Source organism: Gadus macrocephalus, chromosome 23, assembly GCF_031168955.1.
Source record: "Gadus macrocephalus chromosome 23, ASM3116895v1".
Taxonomy (NCBI): domain Eukaryota; kingdom Metazoa; phylum Chordata; class Actinopteri; order Gadiformes; family Gadidae; genus Gadus; species Gadus macrocephalus.
The window spans coordinates 5,128,702-5,150,821 of record NC_082404.1 but is presented as its reverse complement, the minus strand read 5'-3'; the positions used below and the strand labels follow the sequence as shown (position 1 = coordinate 5,150,821).

Here is a 22,120-nt window from a genome sequence, read left to right as displayed (position 1 = left end):
CGGTTCGTAACTCCACAAACACACCACCAAACTTCGGCTCTCTGCTCTGAACTGGGTTAAATGTCGCGTCGCGAATGTGCAAAGTCACCCTTCCTAAGTATCTCTACGATTGTATAACTAGAAAGACTTATAGTCACGTTTCGACTGCGGTTGTGACTTAAAAATGGGGGGAAAGACGGAAAACGAGCAAGAGGCTGTCAAATACTACCGACTGTCAGAGATCGAGGAGCAGAATACCTTCAAATCAACATGGATTATCATCAACAATAATGTGTACGATGTCACCAAGTTTCTGGAGGAGGTGAGATCCCAGACACAGGAACATATATTGTTTATAACTTCTCGCTTATATCTTGTATGTCCAGGCTGCGTTTTTTTTTTTTTTACCGTAATCTAAAAGAGAGAAACCCAATAACATTGTAGGGTGTTTGAATGGCTATCCGCTGTCACGTTATAGACCATAAAGTGAGTCTATAATACAATACGATCTGATCGATACATTGGCGTTTTGTTCATGCCAATAGGTGAATTCAGATGATTCAATACTGTCATTTAGGAAAGTCAAACATGAAGATATTGTGTTACATAGTGGACGGTTTTTTATTCATTGTTTGCTTTACAGAACACTGGACTGCATTTCTTTAACGTGTGTACCCAGTAGTCCACATAACCAATATAGGTGAATAAATGTCCAGTGGCCAAAAGTTGTCGTTTAGTAGGTTTAGACAAAAGTACATTGTTGACACTGCTATTTTTTTTACTAGCAGACGAACGAATGATTTTAATTAATGATAGATGATCAACATAATAGCAAATACTGAAACGCCATGCGCGTTTGAACCTGTTTGACATACAATAGTTGCTGGGTACAATCAACTCTAGCACACATTCATAAAACCCCATAGCACCACCCCTAGGCTGACGTGTTGCCAATACCTTATAGGAATTCTGTGTGTGACATGTGCACTCCCATTATATGTAGGCTAATCCTTGATATCCCTTCAAATCGATTTAGTCCCTAGTAATAATAATAATAATTATAATAATAATTACTAATTAAAAAAAGTATATGTTGATAGCCACCATTCATTCTGTAAATAGGGTTCCTCAAACCGTCTTGTAGGAATAGGGTGGCACCAACTCATTTAAGAATAACTTAATAATACATTCGAATCAGAGATTCTAACTTTTATTCCTGTTGGTGAATGGGGGTAATGCCATGACCATGGTGCTCTGGTTCCTTTGAGCTACACGGTACCACAGTCGAGTTAAACTCTTCTTGCATACCTCCAACGCACAACTAAATTGCCCTTGACCACTGCATTAAGGATGAACGCAGTGGTATTACTCTTTGTGCCTGAGAAACAACGGGACAGGATGACAAACCAATGGTGTTTCTGCATGTCCATCGCGTCTCCCCTACAGCACCCTGGGGGTGAGGAGGTTCTGAGGGAGCAGGCGGGCGGGGACGCCACCGAGAGCTTCGAGGACGTTGGCCATTCGACCGACGCCAGGGAAATGGCGGCCGACATGAAGATTGGAGAGCTGCACCCGGTGAGTTGGCGGAAGTTGGTGACCTCGATCCACAGAGGAGAATAATAGTATGTAGTAACAGGATATTAACCAGGAGACACTTTTCAGAGCCACGCAAAACATGTGTTTAATCTCTTTTACACTCTGAAAAGGAGCCCCTCTCGCCACGCCCGCACCTCACACCCTTGCCACCAACTCTTAAATGGCGCTTACCCGTATAACACAGTGCAACAACACTGTGGTCAATTATGTCAGTGTCTGCCCCATAGTGTACGGAGGCTTGCGTGTTGTGAGGGTGAAATGCACTGGGTTTTATCCTGTGTCTGAAGCCTACCTGTAGGGGTCCTTGACCAAGATGTCTAACCCCGGTGTAATAATTACACCTTACTTTTCTACTTCATCATCATCCTTCCCAAGAGAAGAACGCAAACAACAAGTTAATGCATAAAGATATTTTTTCTCTATCAATCATTTCATTCTGTTAGAAATGATATAGCTTTAACTGTTGCTACAACTCAAGCCACTAGAGGCTGCTAATGGGAACAATAGCATTGTGCTTTGTAGGTTTATTGGTATGTGTTATGGATCTAAAATCCTTTGTCAGACAGTTGGATAAAGCATGTGCTACATAACTTAATACAGATGAATGGAAACAGCAAGGTAGAGAGGTTGTCCCACCGAAGTAGGAGGGGGTTCTGTAGCTCGAGATAGAGATCTTCATCAGCAGAACATCATAAAGAGTGTTGTTAATGTTAACCTTACACACAATATCATGCAGGGTGTTGTTAATATTAACCTTGCACACAATGTAGATGAGACACCCATTAGCAATCATCAGACCTGAGGAGAGACAGTGGACAAGGAGAACGACCTGTAGACAGACCTGATGAACTTCCAGACGGATAGAAAGGGTGTCTGTCTGCCTGCAGTAAGGAGGAGCATGCATGCTTAATTCAATGCATGCATTTCCAGGAAGGCAAGACAAAACTCAGTTTTTATTATTACAGATGGCAGTGTAATTACTATCCCATCTAAGTACTCTCAAATAGTAAAGGCATTCCGAGCTTCTTGCGATTGCAAACAGACTGTGGCCAATCCCTGTTTATATTTTATTAGTTAATATAATAAACTTTTCAATAGATACTAGAGAATTTATCATGTAAGGCCTGAATGCCAATTTAAAAGGGTCAATTGACTGGTTGCTGAGTTTTCCCTGCGTTCTAGGCACGAGTCTATGCACAACTTCAGTGAATCATGGCAATATGGCAGAATATTGAAAAGGCAGATTCGATTTTTTGACTTCCTTCACACATTTTAAATCTATGGCACCCGGTGGTTAAACACCATAAAATCCTGTTTCACACTAATCTCTCTCTCTCACACACTCTCTTTCTCTCTCTCTACCTCTCCCTTCTCACTCTCCCATTTCTATCTACCGCTCCATCTGTCTCTGTCTTTTGTCTCTCTCTGTCTCTGTCTCTCTATGCAGGAGGACAGAGAAAAGATCGTTAAACCACAGGTAAGTGAAATGGATTTCTATTTGTCTAGCCATCACCCCTGTGCTCTCTAGGAGCCCCTCTATCATGGCCCTGAAACAGGCCAAATGGATCCAATCGGTCCTGTTTAAGATGTGGACTCCTAGTGTCCAGTAAGGAACGACAGAGGGCAACAGACTTTGTGAGGGACGTTGTCACAGCTCGCCATGTAGGGCTTTCCTTGCTGAATTCTGTATGGGAGGAAGAATGATTGCGGGTCAAGTCAGTTGTATTTTGTATAGCCCTTAATCACAGTTACTGTCTCAAAAGGGCGTTGCAGGTCATTTATTTATGACACCCCTAAAAAGGGCAATAATCAAATTTATTATCAAAGAAGAAACCCTTGAGTAGGAATGCAGAAGGAGAGATCCCTCCTTCCATCCCTGGGAGGAGGGATCTCTCCTTCTGCATTCCTATTCAAGGGTTTGCAATGGGTACTATAATTTACGTGCATATTTTTACGAGAAAAATGGTCTTTCCACTTAAACATATATGGTGATCCCACTCTGTATGTACGGTGATGCTACCAACTAACCCTGCGAGGCTGTTGGCTACGGATGCTGAACTTTATCCGCAACGCAAGGCACAACAACACCTTGGCACAAACCGCTAGAGCTCCGCAAGGCGCTACGGCTCCGTCTGCAGTGAGGAAGGGCTCCATAGTTAACATCAGAGTGGAATTAGACTGGATGTTTGGTTCTGGGGGTCTGATATTATAATAAGTATTATTATTGTTATGCACTTAGCTGGAGGGTTATGGTAAATCAGTTTACGGTCATACTCTGCTTATGGGGTTAACCATGTTTCCTGGCCTGTGTCACTGTGAGAGGTGAGGCCCATACCTTTTGTTTGTATATTTGGTTTGTTGTCATTGGTTGTATTTCTGTAATGTTTATTTTCTGCTCTGCTGCAGGACCCATATCTGAACGTAGCCACCGTGCAAACGAGGTACATGTACACCCACAAAACGAACATACCCACCAGACTGTACAAAACCAGACGTAGCGGCTCGGGTATCACCAATTGGTTTACTAACGCCATTATGAAGCCGCAGATTTCGTGTTTCGGAGACCGCCAGCAGCAGTAACTATCCATATTGGCCACATTGAGGGCAGGAATTGAATGTAGTCTATGGCCCAACCTCATCCATATTCAACTATGAACACATTTTTAATTAAATAAAACGGTGAAAAGGGACCTCTCCAAATATATAAAATGTAGATGAACTAACCAACATCCTAACCGAACAAAGAAACAATGTACTTGCTCGATATTATGAGAATCAAATCACATTTGTTCTAATTGACTCAGAATGGTGCCCTTTTTTCTGCATCGCGGGACCCCTAAAGGCCGATACATGAACTGCGTGCTAAATGCAGTCAGGGCTTCACTAGTCTCGCAAAGCCAGACCAAACTACAGCAAGTAGAATGGTCTGGAACCACGCTACCGTCTATCCGTGGGGAAACTGGGCGGGCCTGTTTTTATTTCTTTAAACCAATCACAATCATCTAGGGCAGGGCTAAGCCCGGGAAGCAGCAGCGGTGTCCATGCAAAATAGTGCCGGGGGGAAATGCCAGCAACCGGAAGGGGAGGAGTAGCGGTGAAATTCGACGCTAGGCAATAGACGCTGTCCACTTCCGTTCAGCCAGACTAGGGCTTCACCAACAGGCTGCCATAGCCCCGGCTTCATACCAACGTACAGACGCTGCCGCCCGCTTCTGGATCATTAAATGCTTTCTAGGTTGTTTCTACATCTCTGCCGGGCCACAAAAGTCCATCCAATCAATATTGACTGATAATTGATTGACAATGACAAAGAATAAACAGGACGTATCAGTAGCAGTAACGTATCTCACTAGCTGTTACTGGTGTCTGTTCCCCAGTTCCTGGACTAGCTGGTTGATCCCCCTCCTGGCGGCACTGGCTGCCACCCTGCTGTACCGCACGTGTACCGCAGAGCAGCAGTGACCTCACGTACGCCCCAATCACCAACTGAATGGGTACATTCCACAGTCCGTCCGTCCCCGTCCCCCTGAACCAAGATGGCCGCTATCTGGAGATGGGACCATGTGCTTTATTGAACACAGCGCCGCCATGCAAGAGAAGTAATGATATTCATTGCCGGCTATGTGATTTGATCAGGACATTTTTCGAGCGTAGAAATAGAGTTTCTAGAGGTTGGATGAAGTTGTTTTCATGGGATTTGCGGTGGGAAGATGCAATGCACAAGATGAGGAAGATGTTCCTATTCTAGGGTAATTTCCAAGCTTAATCATGTAGAAACCACTGTATTATGACGTTGTAAAATTTCACCCATTTATTATCATTTCATGACTTAAATATGAATGTCCTTTTTTAATTCAAGATTCTCAAGCAATGCAATGCATCTATAATTTTCTACCAATATGTATGTGTTTTTTGACACTATTAAAAAATGCAATCTTCAACAAAGCAAGTTTACGTGTGATTATTACTGTATACAACCAGACTGCATTTGGAAACAATAGACAGATGATGTGCCATGCACTATTAATGTAGCTATACTGATCATTTACATTTCTGAATTTTGCTAAATTATACGGTTACCTCTGTGTAGCTAAATTAATGTTTCCTTATGTAGGAAACATAGGCATGACTTGTCATCAACTACTAAAAAACAACCCAAAAACCTTTCTTTCAATACCCCAAGGAGCAACAGGACGGAGGCTTGACAGGGGATTTGTTAAATATGTAGTCAGCATAAAATACAGATTCAATTATAGACTAGCACTGCCATCTAGTGGTGGTAAAAGTACAAGTGAACATGTTCCACAAGATGATAGGTTGCATTGAAGTAAGGCTACAGCCGATATGTGTTGGACTTCTTCTTCAATATTCGGCAAGTGATTTATTTTATGAGAAAGGGCCAAAAAAAGCTTCACAGCTTGTTATGGTCATTCTTTGATTTTGGGGATCTTTGGTGTCATTAAAGATGTGCGCCAGCAGCATATTGTTTTGTGTTAAACATAACGATATATCAATAAACCGAGAGGCATACAAATAGACATACGTCATACTCGTCCGGTTACCTAATCAGAATACTGGCGCACTGACGTCATAGATGTCCCTGGCTTCAGTTTCTCGGCAGGTCTACTCTTGGTAGGCCTACAAGTGGAAAAAGGTTGAATTAATGTATTGTGGCGAGCAGCACGGGAAGGACGAGACGGGAGCCCAGGTTAAACGGTTGTGCAACTCTCGTGCCCCTTACTCCGCACGACTCCGAGAGTTGCCTTTATTGAACGCACAACGAACATCATAGAAACACGGCACACCTGACCGACACACACAACCTGGGGGCCCCGCAAAGGTCCAAACCCCTATGACAGTTGAACCCCTAAGAATCCCTTGCGCGACCCCGTAGGAGTCGCCACAGTATTCTTGACTGTTTCATTTCGGAGAGGGATCGATTGACACATATAAATAGGAGAGTCTGTGTTTATGTAACCGGACGACGTGACGTCACTGTGACGTCATTGTAACAACATTACGCGCCGTGTTCGTATAAAGTAGACATAACCCCAATGCCTTCCGATCCCAACCGCTGCCGTTTAAGATCACAACACGTTAAGGGGGGGGTGGGGGGGGGGCGTGTCTCTTTAAAGTTGTCAACCTGTCAGCTCAACAGTAACCCAGCACCAGCCCGCACTACGCGGACTTGTGACCGGGTTGGAACAGATAAGGGGTGCGCGGCACCAGCACCGCACCGATGTCCAGCGAAGACGCACTTCTCCAGCCGAACGGCGCAGGACAGCCGCCGCCGTTTGCCCCGGGACCGAGCTCTTCCATGAAGGCTGCAGGGGGGCACGGGGATGGAGGAGGTGACATGGCTGGAGGAGGGTGGAGAGAAGAGGCAGAAGACGGCGACGAGTGGGAAGACGACCTGGACTCGTATCAGCTGGAGAAGCGCATGAATGACCGAAGAAGAGCCAAGTCTTTACCCGCCAGCTTCTTCGAGGAGGACATCCCCTCGAACGGCGAGGGGAGGAAGCGGGTCAAGTTCGCCGACTCCATCGGTCTGAACCTGGCCAGCGTCAAGCACTTTAACACGCTCGAAGACCCCCAAGTCCCCACCAAAGTGCTGTCGAGGTTGAACAGCTACCCGCAGCACCAGCAGGACCTCCTTGGGGTCGGCGAACTGTTCCAGTCGGCCCTCACCATGGACCGCCTGGTCCGGTGCTTCCCGCAGCCGGCGGAGTCGAGCGGGTTCGAGACCAGGGTTCGAGACCAGCGGGTCTGTCTCGAGAAGATCACCATCACCCAGTTTGACGTGCGGGGGCAGATCCGAGTGGGCGCCACGTTTCCCAACCAGGAGGTCGGTGTGAGATACACGTTCAACGACTGGCTCTCCCACGTGGACGCACAGGCCCAGGGCCTGGCCGCGGATCCACAGAGGCCAGCTTTGGTCGGGGAGCGTTTTACCTTCACCATGTACACACCGCCCTTCCTAGACCCCAGTTCCTCAGTCAGTTTCGCCGTATACCTACAGTGTGACGAGGGTGTTTTTTGGGACAACAACGAAGGGAAGAACTACACTCTCAAGCACCACTGTTTCCCGAGCTGCGCGGCGCCTTACGTCAGCGCGGCCTTCCACGCCACCTGAAGTGTGGGAGACCGTGCGCGCCATGGTGGTCCATTATGGTGGCGCTTCGTTCCATCGTTGTAATAATTTCCCTAATTTTTCGACAATTCAGTGGCCCTGTGTTCTAAAACGTGTTGCAGGGGTCACGCAAGGGGCATGTCCTGACTTCCAACTATGATGTCTTGTTACCGTTAGGTTCCAAAAGTTTGAATACAATTTTTGTAACATTTTATTAAAACTATTCATTGTTGCCAATATTCGCCTGAATTGAAAGTCACTTTAAAACCCCATGTGAAGATAGCGGGACTGACATAAATATGGTTCAATGGATTTATTTTTTGAAGAAGACAAGACAGGATGAAGCTAATAATGCTATACATGCTTGGGATGCTCACATGCCACGAGCATACCCAAAAAAGTAAGAATGGATGTACCATGAATCTGATGGAGAGTGACCAGTGCCTTACTGGCGGTCCCCTATCCCCTATCTCCCGTTCTGCAGGAGGCTTCTGGTTAATGAGTTCTGTACGGACTGAGCTGAGCAAACACACCAGGGGCCCCACCTCGGTCCATACACCTCATCGATCGACCCGCATATGCCTGTTATCAATTATATATATCATTTCATGGTCATGTTATGACCGATTCAAATAAATGGTTCTTATAAAATGATTATACAGTATGCCTTATCGTCACAAGGGTCCATTGTATTGAAAACTGCTGTGCTATTGAATTGGGATGAACGGGATATGATCCATAGGTCGTATCCCAGGTGGACCAGGTGACCTTTGCACAGATATGATTGGTTTAGCTTGGGACTGGCTGTGATGGCTGTATTATTGGCCAGTAAGCGTTCAAGCAGGACAACCCTTAACCTATTAAGCTGATCTGATGCTTCGCACCAGTTCTGCATCATCGTACCTGTTTAGATCTATACATTTTAACCCCATAATTCTAAAACAATAATAATATTAGGAACACAGATGCTTGTGTGTTTACAGGCAGTCTACCCAATATCTCAGAACAATTGAGATCCTCAAGCACTACAACAGAATCTCGCGAGCTCATGTTTAATTTGCTCTGATAAGGTCCGGCTCCCCTCCCATACCAAAAGGTTTCTGTATCTAATAGACCGACTCAGAGCATAGAGAGAAGAGTTGCAATCCTCTCTGATCTCGGCGGCGGGGTGGTCACGTGGTTCATGTAAGCCTGTATAGTTCCAAACACGCCGCGCTGCCATGTTCTTCTATGGGACTGACAGCAGCGATTGCAATATTGAATCGTAAATATGAATAAAAAAAACACATACCGAAGTACTTTTCTGACTATTGTTGCATATTTGTAAATGTCAGTTTTTCATTTGGAGTGGTAGGGTGACAACTGAAAGCTACTTAGACGTTTTTAAGTTTGAGGGAAAGCTTCACGTTCGTGTTAGCATGGGTAGCACTAGGCTACTGACTTTAGTGGCTTGACCTTAACTTTTACCTTAATACATCTGTTCTGAAATCATAGACTATTCAAGATGTTCTTTGGACTACTGGATTTCCTTGATTTTGCTTGTAATTCCGATTCACTTACCCGTGGTCAGAGAGCGATTGAGAAAGCAGAGAAGCAACAATTCATTTAGCATTTAGTTTCCAGGCAACTTCTTCTGATGAGGCAGGAGCTGACCACACAACCATGATACTTTAAGACTAAGCCATACACAGGGTATCAAATATATTAAAGAATAACAAATCATTATGCTTGGATGAATGAAACAGTGTTTTTTTTATTAAACAATGAGTGAGACAACAAGAATGTGTGTGTGTGTGTGTGTGTGTGTGTGTGTGTGTGTGTGTGTGTGTGTGTGTGTGTGTGTGTGTGTGTGTGTGTGTGTGTGTGTGTATCCAACTGGAAAAACAACAACAAAGTGAAGGAGCAGGGATGAATATCGTGTATATATATCTAAGTGTTAACAAGAGAGGAATACGGAGAGGAAAGGAGACAATTAAAAAAGCAATAAAAATAAAATGGACAACTGATTATAAAACCCTCCAGCAAATATAGATTCCACTGCTTAACATCTGCACGCTACAAAGGAGGACGCAGCATGTGATATAGCACATATATCATATATCAGGCTGAGGTTTGTGGAACCAAAAACAACTGGGAACAAGTATGACTAAGAACAACAAAGGAAACATACAGTAAGTGTGAACAAGAACAGCAAAGTAGAGCCAGGGGGTATCAATCAATAAAACAAAGTTAGTCATGCGTGGAACAAGAACAACAAATGTGTGAACAGGTGTGCGTTGTGGCAACCCCACTCCGTCAGCCATGGACAAGCCGCCTCAGCACCCTGAACAGCGCCCTCTATGCGGGCAGGTAGTCCCTACAGGACCCCGCCGACCACGAGAACGGGCCTTACCAGGCAGCCCCCGCACCCTTATTCCCCATTGTGGAAGAACCTAAGTTATATTCCTTTTTCCGTTTTTTCTTGAGCGGGACGAAATAAATCGTTGCACTGCAACCCTGTGTGAGCATCTCATTGAGAAATGTTCCCAGCCGACCAACGAGGGGGTTGCCCCAGTGGTGGAGAATGCAGGCAACGCGATCCCTTGACCACAACCCAACCCAGACCACGATGCAGCCTGCCGAACAACCCGCAACGAGGGACGAGGAGATCGACATGCTGCGGAGATGCATGATCCAGATGGCCGAGCAGCTCGCTCGGGAACCTGCCTACGCCGCCCCCCCACGAAGCGGCTGACTTAGATTGGACCGGACGACGACGTTGAGGCGTACCTCGAGGTATTCATGCGGAACGCGGACCGCGAACAGTGGCCAGCGGACCAGTGGGGCCACATCCTAGCGCCTTTCCTGACCGGAGAAGCACAGCGTGCCTACCGGGATCTCACCCCCCACCAGGCGGGGCATTACTTGACGCTCAAACGGGCCATCCTTCGCCCATCATGGACACAGCCTCCGCGCCCAGGCGCAAGGCTACCATGATTGGACCTACGACCCGCTCGGCTCAGTGAGGAGCCAGATTTCCCCTCTCATCCGGCTGGCCGAGCGGGTGGCTGGTAGAAGGCGATGGTCCCCCTATGCTGGACCGGCTCGTCATAGACCACTGCATCCGATCCGCCTGGAACCAACCCCCGAACGGTGTACGACCACACAGAACTCCTGGAGAACCATCAAGTCACCCAGCGGTTGTGCGGAGGAACAGTCCCGCCTCCCGGAGGGGGGGGGGAGCCGCGGGCCGAGCGCCGCGGAAGACGGCCAAAGAAAACCAATGCCAGGGTGACGCGCTGGTTCGTGGCTCTGCAGGACTACCGCTTCCAGGTGGTCCATCGGCCTGGACGGGCTCACGGCAACGCGGACGCACTATCCCGAAGGGACGCCTGCCTAGGGCTAGCCGGCGGAACTCCCGGCTTGCTGCTGAGGATGGGGGTGTGTGGCAACCCCACGCCGTCGGCCATGGACATCAGCCGCATCAGCACCCTCTCCGCGGGCGCTGTTAATTAATCTATAGCATCAGACGCACAGTACTCAGCTGACTAGCTAACACCGTCAGGTTAGGCAGATTAAACCTAAAGATTCACTACTGAACTTCTGGTGTAGTGATGCCTTCACAGCTGGCGAAATCGAGCTGACTAACAAGCAGGCAATGACTGAAAATCGGTCGTCTACCAAGATAAAAATATCTATAATTACGCTGTGCACATACAAATAAAGATCAGTATATGCATCATAAAGGCCCTCTGATATAATATAGAGAGTTGACAATTCAAAAGAGGTAGCTATTTAATCAACTTACCTGCCAGCAATGGAAATGAATGATGTCCAACGCCGTAGAATGGATGTTTGGAACTATGCGAGGCTCCATACCCCGGAAGTAGGCGCTACAATGGAGTCCAATGGAAGTGTCGCCACTCTGCTATATCTATCACTCTGGACCGACCTATACCAACCATTGATCTAATAGGAGGTGGGATAAATATGAAGATGTTGCAGGGGAGCGCCATAGAGGCATTTTTTAACAATAACAAAGATAGCTGCCGCTGATGCAGAATGGTCTGTTGATTCCGCTATTAGACAGTATTAAACAAACTGGATGGTCGATTTTCACTATAAGAAGAACAAACAAATGCAGCTTTTGTTGAGAAGATATATCATGAATTGATTTGGTCACTCAGTGCTAGCAATGATGAGTTGAACTTAGAAACTAGAATGAAAGACAAAAGTTGGAGTGACTGCAAGGTGTGACTGTGTTCTTCCGTAGGTCAAAGCGGAATCCAACTGCACCCATCGGAGGCACACGTCCCACGGTCTGTCGTCTGGGATTGATTGTGGACAATGCAGTTAAATGACAACATAGCTATTGGAGGATGTTACAGAACATCCCTGTTTGCAGGCATTTCATTGGTAATGTCAAATAAAATCAATCTTCCATCACAAATATGGTCATATTGTCCAGTAGCTGACTGCAGTCATCTCCCGGTCAGTCTATCTGTCTACCTGAACTTGTGTATCTAGCACATTTAGCATTCTCTGGTCAGGGACGTTGTAGGTAGGTCTGCGCCCGTCTACCTGCCTGGATGTCTCTCTGCCCATTTCTCAGTTAGCGGTTGCATGAAGAACAAAGTCCAGGGCACTTCAATATGTTTCTGTTGACAAAGCCAATCTGTTTGATTTGGCAACAAATGTGCTCCTGTCAACACACATGCTTATGCTCACACAAGCAGACTCACACCATGAGAGAAAGTTTCAGAAAAGTTTAGAAATACGCAGCTACACATTGTTCACGTTGCAGGGTCACAGCAAACGTATATTTTCTTTGTTGTTGAGGCAGCATTCTTTCCTTGTCTTGCTACGCCCACGTCACTTCAACATTTCAAGTTGAACTGCCCCAATGGCAATTTATCATTAAGCAAGTCAAATCACAATGTTTTGTTATGCATAACAATATGATTTACATACATATTCTCTCTACAAAGACTTTCTAAATCTGAGCCATTTATGTCAAATGCATCTCAATGTTGTCCAGACACCAATATCATTGCACTAGAAATTCAACAATCTGAGTTTAAGTAAATCTGTATGCATGTGTTTATGCGTATGCTTGTATACATGTATGTGTTTATGTGTGAGTGTGCATTATCATGTCTGTGTATGTGGGCATTTGAATTTGTGTGTGTGTATGCCCATATATGTGAGTGTGAGTTTACCTGCCTATGTATGTGTTGGTGAGTTTGAGTGTGAGTGTGTGTGTGTTGAGCTTCAGCCCATCCAACGAAGCCTTGATTCCTCATGGTGTCCATCACGTCTGCTCGTGGGGTCTGGTGTTGCAATTATGACAGGACACTAAACCAACAGAATTTTTTTTTTTTTGCAGATAGGAACCTAGTGGGGTGATTCACCCAGCTCACCCTTAGCCTTACCTCACCCTAATAATAACCAATAAATATGATTTAAGGTACGGTATCATATGGTAGAGATTTCTCCCTTATGTTATGGAGACCAGTTCCCAGTCTGATCAAGACAACATAAATAAATGTAAAATATGACTTTGTCCAAACGGTTCCAAAGTGCAGCATGCAGTGAAGAGATGATTTGTAAGTCAGTCTGACCTTTAACTCTGCTGGAACGTTCTGGATTACAACCATGGGTGGGAGACTGGGGAGGGGGGCTTAACGATTAACGGAGAACAGCTGTACCTCATCAGTAAATCAAAATGTTCAGATGACCTCCGATTTGTGTGTCTGAGTGCTCTGCATCAGCTCTTGGTGTGTTCATGGACAGGGGAGTGGAGACGGACAGGGGAGTGGAGACGGACAGGGGATGGAGACGGACAGGGGAGTGGGCCGCAGTGGACCACTGCTAGTGTGTTCCAACACCACCTGACGAGACCTGACACATTTAATCACTGTACTCCCAGGCCATCATTACACCTGTGGCGATGACAAATGGGGTCACCATCAACTGTCCAAAAGGTATATCCCGGCTTCGTTGACTAATTTACTTTTCCCCCTCCAGGATTAATAACCTTATTAACACACTTTACCATGACAATCTTTTCTTAGGACGATATCAGAGTCGTCGATTCATAGCATTACAGACTGAAACTGCGGTAAAACACAGCATACTGCCACTAATATACACCTGCAGGACGATGGTTGGCCGAAAAGATTTGGCTTCCCCCTGGTTGTGCAGCCCAGGCATACGCATTCAATGTTCAAGATTCTCAGTGCATACAAACACTTGTTAAACCATGAAGACATCATAAATGAAGGTTTCTTACACGCGTTAGCATTCCTCAAGTTTATTTAAAGCGCATCTCAAGTACAACAGGAGCGACGCAAATACAAGCACAGAGTTAAGACCTCGACCACCGTGCAGACTGACAGAGAGGAAGCGGGGGCTTCAGGGTTCCACTGAGGGGACCAGTAAAGACCTTGAGTTCCACCACCCAGTATGAGCTCCACTGGCCACACACACACACACACACACACCCCCCTTAGCGGGTAACTTCTGTGGTGAATACAGATGTTATTTGATCTGTGTGGCGTCGATTGTGTCTATTTGCCACAAGCTTATAGGTTTTTTTGTGCGTCTCTGCCGTCACAACCAGACTCTGCAGCGTTGACTTCTTTCAGCGGCAAATCAATTAATCCCAAAGTTGTGTGCGCTTGACATTTCAACATTAATTACAACTCCACCCAATGTTACATACCCAGCGAACGCGGTTTGACATGCCTGCATTTAAATACACTTTTATTGGCTATCCCTCCTCAAATGATATCCAAAACTCATTTTATCAACTAACAGCTTACCCATGGCTACGTGCAGATCGGTCACAATTATACACCACTTTTGAAAAAAGTGACCCACGAGTCACGACACTGTTAGAAGTAAGCAGCTTTGGTATTATTAGCAACTACAACAGATTTGTGTATCAAGAATTTTTGGTCTTCTTTTGAGAAGAATAGTTGAGCTTCCAGCTGTGAATTAGGTGCACAATCACCAACATTCTAATAAAAAGAAAAAAGTAGGTTTATATATAAACAAATATTAAACCCAAAAAAAAAAGAAGTCCATGGCAGTTCCTAAGCCCCGCCCATCAGATGAGGTCTCTCCCCTCCGTGTTGGCAGCGCGGGACGGCGCTCAGGGCAATGAAGAAGGATGGCAGGGACGCGGTGGAGGAAAAGGTCAGCGGTGCAGCTGGGTGATGTCACTTCCTGTTGGTCCTCAGTGGAACTGGCTCCCCATCGCTCCTCCCTGCGCGTCCATCTTCCATCGTTTCAACCGCCTGCGTTCCCCGGACCCCGTCATGAGGAGCTTCAGCGGGGGCCCACGCCCTCTACGATGTTCCTCTGAGTCTCGTACAGCTTACCTATGGACACCTGGGGAGACAGACAGACAGACAGACAGACAGAGAGAGAGACAGACAGAGTGAGACACGCATGTTAACTACACACTGTGTATGGCTCAGTTGAAGTTTGTTTTCCAATTCCTTGCCTATAAATACTGTTATAAATGACTGCCGGTACCTATACGGACCATTTCTTTCAGGTCAATGAATCCCCTCAATCTAAATAGGAGGTGATGGTCAGGTCATAGACACTGATGGAGGTCAAAAAGAAAGAGGCTGTCTTAATGACGCCTTTTCAGATTGTTCTCCCATGTTTCCTTTCGCTAAAAAGAGATTCTACCATATAGTTTGCATCGCAGCCTGAGACATCCCAATTAAGCTGCCATTCCAAACCGAAGCTTTCCAACAAACTTTTCCTCGTGAAAAAAAAACGGCATATAATAGTAGATTAGAAAGAAAGAGTCGAGATGCTTCGGTCTTCTGCACTGCATCACTCTGGGGGGGGGGGGACGACTGAGGGAACAAACCAGCTAGGGTTGTTTCGACGGAACTAAGAGAGGACAAGAAAGGGCAGAGAGATCTGAAGGATGGGTGAAGTCAGGGGAGATTCAGCACCACGATGGTGCTGCAAGGAGGAGAGACGGAGAGAAGCAGAGGTTTCAATGTGTGCAGCCAGGAAGGCTCCACACTGTGAAATGAAATGAGGCGGCTGTGTAAGAGACCGACACGGTTTATGTTTTACCAGCTAGGAAACGAGACGAGAGGTATATGTAATACGTGTGCTGAGAGGCAGCGAGAGCAAGAGGGCGAGGGAGCCCGTCTGCTACAACAGAAAACGTCCACACACACACCTGGTCGGACTTTGAACCATCCACCAACACGTGGTTGGCATTGCTGATTTGTTTTTTTGTAAAATAAAAAATAAAACGCGTTTGCCTTGGTGTGGCTGTGTGCGCACAATACACAGCCACACCCGCGAAGAATAAATGAAAACCCACCTGCGGGGAACTCAGACATTTCAAGGTCTGGGGCCATGTGATTTATTTAAAAGCGTTCAGTTGCTCCACTGGTCCAGAGCTATAGGTAGGCTGTGAAGCCACCTAGGGCTTCACATAGCATGACCACTTTCAAGTATTTTTTTCCAAACATCCAATCTCGACATCACCACCAGAGGGCAGCACAGTACTACCGATGGCTCCACTGAGCTTCAGCACTTTCTCTGAATCAGTTTATGTTCCATCTCTCTGCATTCTCAAATTCCGACTTTAACCAATCACAGGGACACACACACACACACACACACACACACACACACACACACACACACACACACACACACACACACACACACACACACACACACACACACACACACACACACACACACACACACACACACACACACACACACGCGCACGCACGCCTCCCGGTGCATGACGTGCTCATGCTCATCGGCCAGCCCATAGCATAGAAGGGGGGCGGATACAATAGAGGCTGAAGCATCTCTGGGCCAATCACACCACGGGAGGCTTGGCTCTCATGTAAATTGTTGCGGCGGTGGAGGCAAAGGGATGTCCTCTCTCTCCCTCGCGCTCCCCGTCTTCATTACCTAGCTCTAGCTTTTTTCTGTATCCCTCCCCCCTCTCCCTTTCTTCTCTCCCCCATGCACCCACCACAGGCACCAGGCGGAACCCATCACAGCAGAAACTGGACTAAACCAGCTCACTACTACTGCAAGAGAGAGAGGGAGAGAGAGAAGAGGGATATGAGAAAAGAGAGGAGATATGAGAGACAGATCGAGAGGTAGAGGGAGAGGGAGATATAAGCGAGAAGGAGATATGAGGGAGAGTGATAAATTGAGAGAAAGAGAAAGAAAGAAAGAAATTCATGGAAAGAGAAATGGGAATATGGGAGAGAGGACGTGGAAGTGACAGGGAGAGACTTGAGCGAGGTCACCTCCAACCCTCCCCATCCCTCTCCTACCCTTCCCCCCCGACCACATGGGAGACAGGAAGTGAAACTCCCTCCTACAACACACACACACACACACACACACACACACACACACACACACACACACACACACACACACACACACACACAGTGGTGCCCTGCTCCCCGGAGACCCCACCTGGCCGTCCGGCCCACCGGCGTACAGAGTGCCGCGCCGCGCCGCTCTCTCACAGATTTTAATTGCCCTGTCGAAAAAAACACTTGAACCCCCCCCCGCGCACGCCATCTGCACGCGTCTCACACACATCTTCCATGCGCACAACACATGTGTGCGGGCACGAGCGCGCGCGCGTGTGTGTGTGTATGTAGATGTGTGCGTGTTTGTGTGTGTGTGTGTGCGGGTGTGTAGATGTGTGTCTGTGTAGATGTGTTTGTAGATGTGTGTGTGCTTGCGTGTGTGCTTGCGTGTGTGTAGATGTGATGTGTGTGTGTGTGTGCGTAGATGTGTGCGTGTAATAAAGATCTCTTTGATGCCGCCTAGAATGAGAATTGGAGAACCCATTCACTGTGAAAATATATGCAAATCACGGGACCCCCTGAGAGACGTATACGGCACACACCCAAAGCTACAGATGTGCCGCGGTGTATCTGAATGTGCGTGTTGGTGTACACACAATGTGTTTCTATTTAGGTGTTCGCCATCGTGCATTCTGATGAGAAAAGTGTGCATGTACTTTGTGTATGTGGGGAATGATATCGAGGTGTGTATGTGTCATTTATATCATGCATGCATTTCATTAACACCATTTCTCTCCCATAGAGCCTCATTAGATATGAGAGATAAATTCAGTGTCTAGGCGTGTTGAAGTTGCTGTGTGTGTCAACATCAAGGCAGGCAGTATACCTTGGTTCTTCCTCTCCCTTCATCGCCAACTTCCTGTACAACTTTAACTCTACCTGCTGTATGGCAATCAGCTTCTCACAGTGTGTGTGTGTGTGTGTGTGTTTGTGTGTGTGTGTCTGTGTGTCTGTGTGTGTGTGTGGCCCCTTGCCCAATACCAATCCATTGTTGTGTGGTGTATGCATTTATTTCGGTGTATGTAGACGTCAACAACATGAATGCATGTTCTTGTAGGCATCAGCATTTATGTGTAGGAGGGTCTGCCAAAGAAGCTCTTCGTCTGCCCTTTGTGTGTGTGTGTTTCCCTAAGTTAACCCCCCCCCCCCCCCCCCCCGCAACACACACACTGCCCAACACTAGACACCCCCTTTATCCATTATTCAGCTCTGTTCAGCAGAGCCATGCTGGAACACTCCAGGCTGAAACACACGCCCACAAATGTGCACACACACACACACACACACACACACACACACACACACACACACACACACACACACACACACACACACACACACACACACACACACACACACACACACACACACACACACACACACACACACCTTCTCCCCTTGTCAAGTAATGTACACTTTTTTCCCTCTCCTTCTCCCCCCCCCCCTCCTCCTCCTCCTCCTCCTGTCTAAGTCCGTCTAGCTCTTCCCCTCCCTCCATCATTCTTTATTCACCTTTAATTCACTTTCCTCCTTCATCTTGGGTGTCCCATAGGCTCTCTAAAAAGGGACGTGCACAGCTTTATCTATTGACATTGCGATAGCCACACTCTTCCTCATGTATCCTCCATGTCATTCAGAGAGCAACGTGGGGATCTCACACACACACACACACACACACACACACACCTGCGTGACGGACAGACTAACTCAATAATATATAACTCGGATAAAACAAATGCTAAAGAGAGATTTTGCTTAACACCCCCGGGGGGCGTGGCGGTGCGATGAGGCCGAGCCATAAACTGTGGCATTGCTGGACGAGTGTTGCTAAATGGCACAGCAACAGCTCCAACAAGATGCCGCTTAGCAGGCAGTGCCTCTTGTAAGCAGAGCACATAAAGTTCATTGCTAAAATGAACAATTCATCAACGAACGGCCGTGAGACCTGTTTACACATCGAAACAGGGAACAAACGGGCAGGTAGTCGCGCTTTGAGTGCGAGAAAAGCGCCATAGAAATGTAATGTATTATTATTATTAACTAAACACAAATAACCTTTTATACGGGATCCCGTCCTCTTAAAAGGGTTTCCCCTCTACTGTCAGGGTTCTGGGTAGCAGCTTAATGGAGGAACAAGTGCGGTAATGATCAGGGATGTTTCCATATTAACGTATCAAGTGCCACGAAGGGCTATAAATAACACCAGAGTTAAACCTGTTTTGACATTAAAGGCCTTGCGGTACACATCCACATTGGCAAGCCGGCAGACACACCCCCATTAGGCGGGCAGACACACACACTTTTCCACTGTAGTTTGTGCAATAGGAGCCTCCCTGTGCTGTACGAGCGAGAGAGAGGAAAGAGAAGACGCTTTGAAAACAGAGATAACAAAGGGGGGGAAAAGGAGGAGAGAGCGAGAGAGAGAGATACCCATCTCATTAAGAAGCCATGAAGACCTAGCTTGAGTGGTAGCTGGTTGGAGATAAATATATGGGTGGGGGGGATTGTTGAGGTATCATGGCTGTGTGTGTGTGTGCGTGCGCGGTCTCCCCGGGGGGGGCCAGCGAGCCCATCACACAACCCTGAGAGCGATAGTGTTTCCGTGTGTGACCTAGAACGTCACCTTGGGCAGAGCACCAAACACAGACACCACCAACACTGTATCTCCACCGACGCCGAGACCGTTCCACCGTTACTTGTGCCCGCCTCTGATTGGCCAGTGATCCCCAAGGACCCGCCCAATCCCCAGGCTCCCTAAAACGACACCACTGATCAATCACACCCCCTTTCAAAAAGGAGCTCACCCCCACCTCTCTGGGATCCAGCCGTCCTACACATCGTCCTACACGTCCTGCAGCAGAACTTCTGGGGGGGAGACGGCAGAGAGGCGGGGCCAACCACACCCACAACCACAACCGCAAGGGGCGGAGTTACGCCTTGTGTTGTTTCGTTACGAGATCTTCTCCATCGCGCTCGTGGATGAGGCTTTTCAGGAGGAGAGTTTAATGAGTATTTCTACATTGGCCAGTCTAGGCGGAGCTGATTTGAAAGCTTTTCTGAGTTTATAACTGCTTGCCGAGTTAGTGTTCGCTTACAGAGCCTCCAGCAGCATGATTGGTCGAAAACAAATATGAAGCCAAAGAAAGTGGACAATCCAAGATTTGAAGCACTCCAGTGTGCATCTCCAAGTTCCCATGTTTGTTAAGGCTCACTGTGGGCGCTATGCTATATGTGCACACACACACACAAACGGTTCCCTCAGGTCCAGTGATGGCTCTGTTCCAACGAGAAGCATGAAGATATGAGACAGTAAGAGCCTAGAAGAGAGAGCAGAACAGAGAGAGAGAGAGAGATGTTGGGGGCTGGGCTATGTAAAATAACTGGCGATGCTGGGGATGATTACAGCACTCCAAATCAGTTTATTATTACACTTCAGAAGATTCAGTTTTGGCAATCTTTCCTCAAGTGTGTCGAGCTCTCTCTCTCTCTCTCTCTCTCTCTCTCTCTCTCTCTCTCTCTCTCATTCTCTCTCTCTCTCTCTCTCATATATATATATATATATATATATATATATATGCAGAACAATCCAAACAATTACACAGTGGGTCCAAAAAACATTTTGAAAATTATCTCTGGCATGAAATTACTGTTATTTATTATTCAACAAGCTCGCTATCAGTGAGCCAGGGTGTGACTCAGGCGCTGTGTGACGCACAGACGCACGGCAGCGCAACGGCCAGCGACACTTAATGACATCCTACGACAAGCTTCTGATGACCAGCTTCTGACGCTGGTTTTGAGAGTGATCGCATCCAGGCACCGATGTGTGACCTTGCCCATTTCAGAATGGCATAGATGTTACATGCATTTAACACACACACACACACACACACACACACACACACACACACACACACACACACACACACACACACACACACACACACACACACACACACACACACACACACACACACACACACCTTGAGGAAAAATGAGACAGCGATTTTCTTTGGAGAAAATCGATTGTGGCAGAAATCTGCTGTGAAGGAGTGATGGATGGAGAGAGAAACGAGAGGTTTGTTAGAGAGAAGGAATGAAGAGAGGTGCCAACATAAACAGAGAAACCTAAGCAAGGTTATCAAAGGCTTTTCATTTAAAACTAATTGAGAGAAAATTGGAGAGAGAGAGAGAGACAGAGAGAGAACGAGAGAGCGAGAGAGACAGGGATTGATCCAGAGTTAGTTGTGTCCGGGCTGAAGCACCCACTCCATCATGTACTCCTGGCAACCAGGCTGTCTCCCAAACCTTCGTCCTCGCTCTCTCAATTAATTTCAATTCTCTCTCTCTCGATCAATGTCTGCGATCGATGCATCATCGAACCCAGAGAATGGGGCGGAGGGTGCTGGAAATTGTGCCAACTGGCGTGGTGTTCCAGACTCTGGGCCGACCCGGTGTGGTTTCTACATCACAAGCGTTTTGTGGCCCAACAATAAGCCCAGCGGGGCTCCAGAGACCCTCAGGGGGGCGCTTGGCCCAGGGGCCCGACCCGATAGGGCCTAACCCCGTAGGCACAAAGGACCTATGCTAAATGTCATCTCCTCACTCCTTCCCGGACACTTTCCGGGCTCTTTTCCCCGTCCGGGACCGTCAGGTTCTGGTCGATGGGTTTGGTCGATAACCACTTGTTCTCATTGGTCGGACCATTGCTTGGGTTCCTTTCATAGGGAAAAAAAGTGCTTCTTAATCCTTTATGTTGAGATGCGGGAGGGACACGTGAATGAATCCACTCTTTATGTCCACAGTACTGCTCTTGGATTGATACTGGTCCAGTTCTACTCCCAGTGAAAGTAAAGCACAGGATTTGGCAAAGCCTGGGACTCACTACTCATGTCTCTCCAAACCTATTGGGACATAGCAGGACACCCCCCATGTCTCTTCATTTATGAGCCCAAAGGAAGCTCTTTGCTAGGCTGGGGCTGCTTGTTTACACCTGTGAGACTTCAGGACACATTATTATTATTTGATTGGAACTGGAATC

The 22,120-nt window shown here is 47.0% G+C and overlaps 3 protein-coding genes across 3 annotated transcripts in view; 2 read left to right on the top strand and 1 right to left on the bottom strand.

Annotated features, from left to right (window-relative positions):
• Positions 1-5,520, top strand: LOC132452157 (cytochrome b5). The gene is made up of 5 exons (XM_060044577.1): positions 1-301; positions 1,426-1,554; positions 3,023-3,052; positions 3,982-4,016; positions 4,953-5,520. Exons 1-5 carry the CDS (start codon positions 164-166, stop codon positions 5,035-5,037), a joined length of 417 nt encoding a protein of 138 aa, XP_059900560.1. The 5' UTR covers positions 1-163; the 3' UTR covers positions 5,038-5,520.
• Positions 5,521-6,669: 1,149 nt separating this feature from the next.
• Positions 6,670-9,003, top strand: ppp1r3g (protein phosphatase 1 regulatory subunit 3G). The gene has a single exon (XM_060044576.1). It carries the CDS (start codon positions 6,815-6,817, stop codon positions 7,706-7,708), a length of 894 nt encoding a protein of 297 aa, XP_059900559.1. The 5' UTR covers positions 6,670-6,814; the 3' UTR covers positions 7,709-9,003.
• Positions 9,004-13,981: 4,978 nt separating this feature from the next.
• LOC132452162 (LYR motif-containing protein 4B) overlaps positions 13,982-22,120 on the bottom strand; it is a 20,714-nt gene continuing 12,575 nt past the window's right edge. Inside the window, exon 3 of the mRNA XM_060044594.1 lies at positions 13,982-15,079. Coding sequence (XP_059900577.1) covers positions 15,017-15,079 — 63 coding nt within the window. The 3' untranslated portion in view covers positions 13,982-15,016. The remainder of the gene's footprint in view (positions 15,080-22,120) is intronic.

Bases quoted from the DNA above. Each gene is read 5' to 3' on its own strand.
- LOC132452157 (XM_060044577.1), top strand. From the start codon at position 164: ATGGGGGGAAAGACGGAAAACGAGCAAGAGGCTGTCAAATACTACCGA. The intron at 302-1,425 runs GTGAGATCCCAG...TCTCCCCTACAG, and splicing joins TCACCAAGTTTCTGGAGGAG to CACCCTGGGGGTGAGGAGGT. The intron at 1,555-3,022 runs GTGAGTTGGCGG...CTCTCTATGCAG, and splicing joins AGATTGGAGAGCTGCACCCG to GAGGACAGAGAAAAGATCGT.
- ppp1r3g (XM_060044576.1), top strand. From the start codon at position 6,815: ATGTCCAGCGAAGACGCACTTCTCCAGCCGAACGGCGCAGGACAGCCG.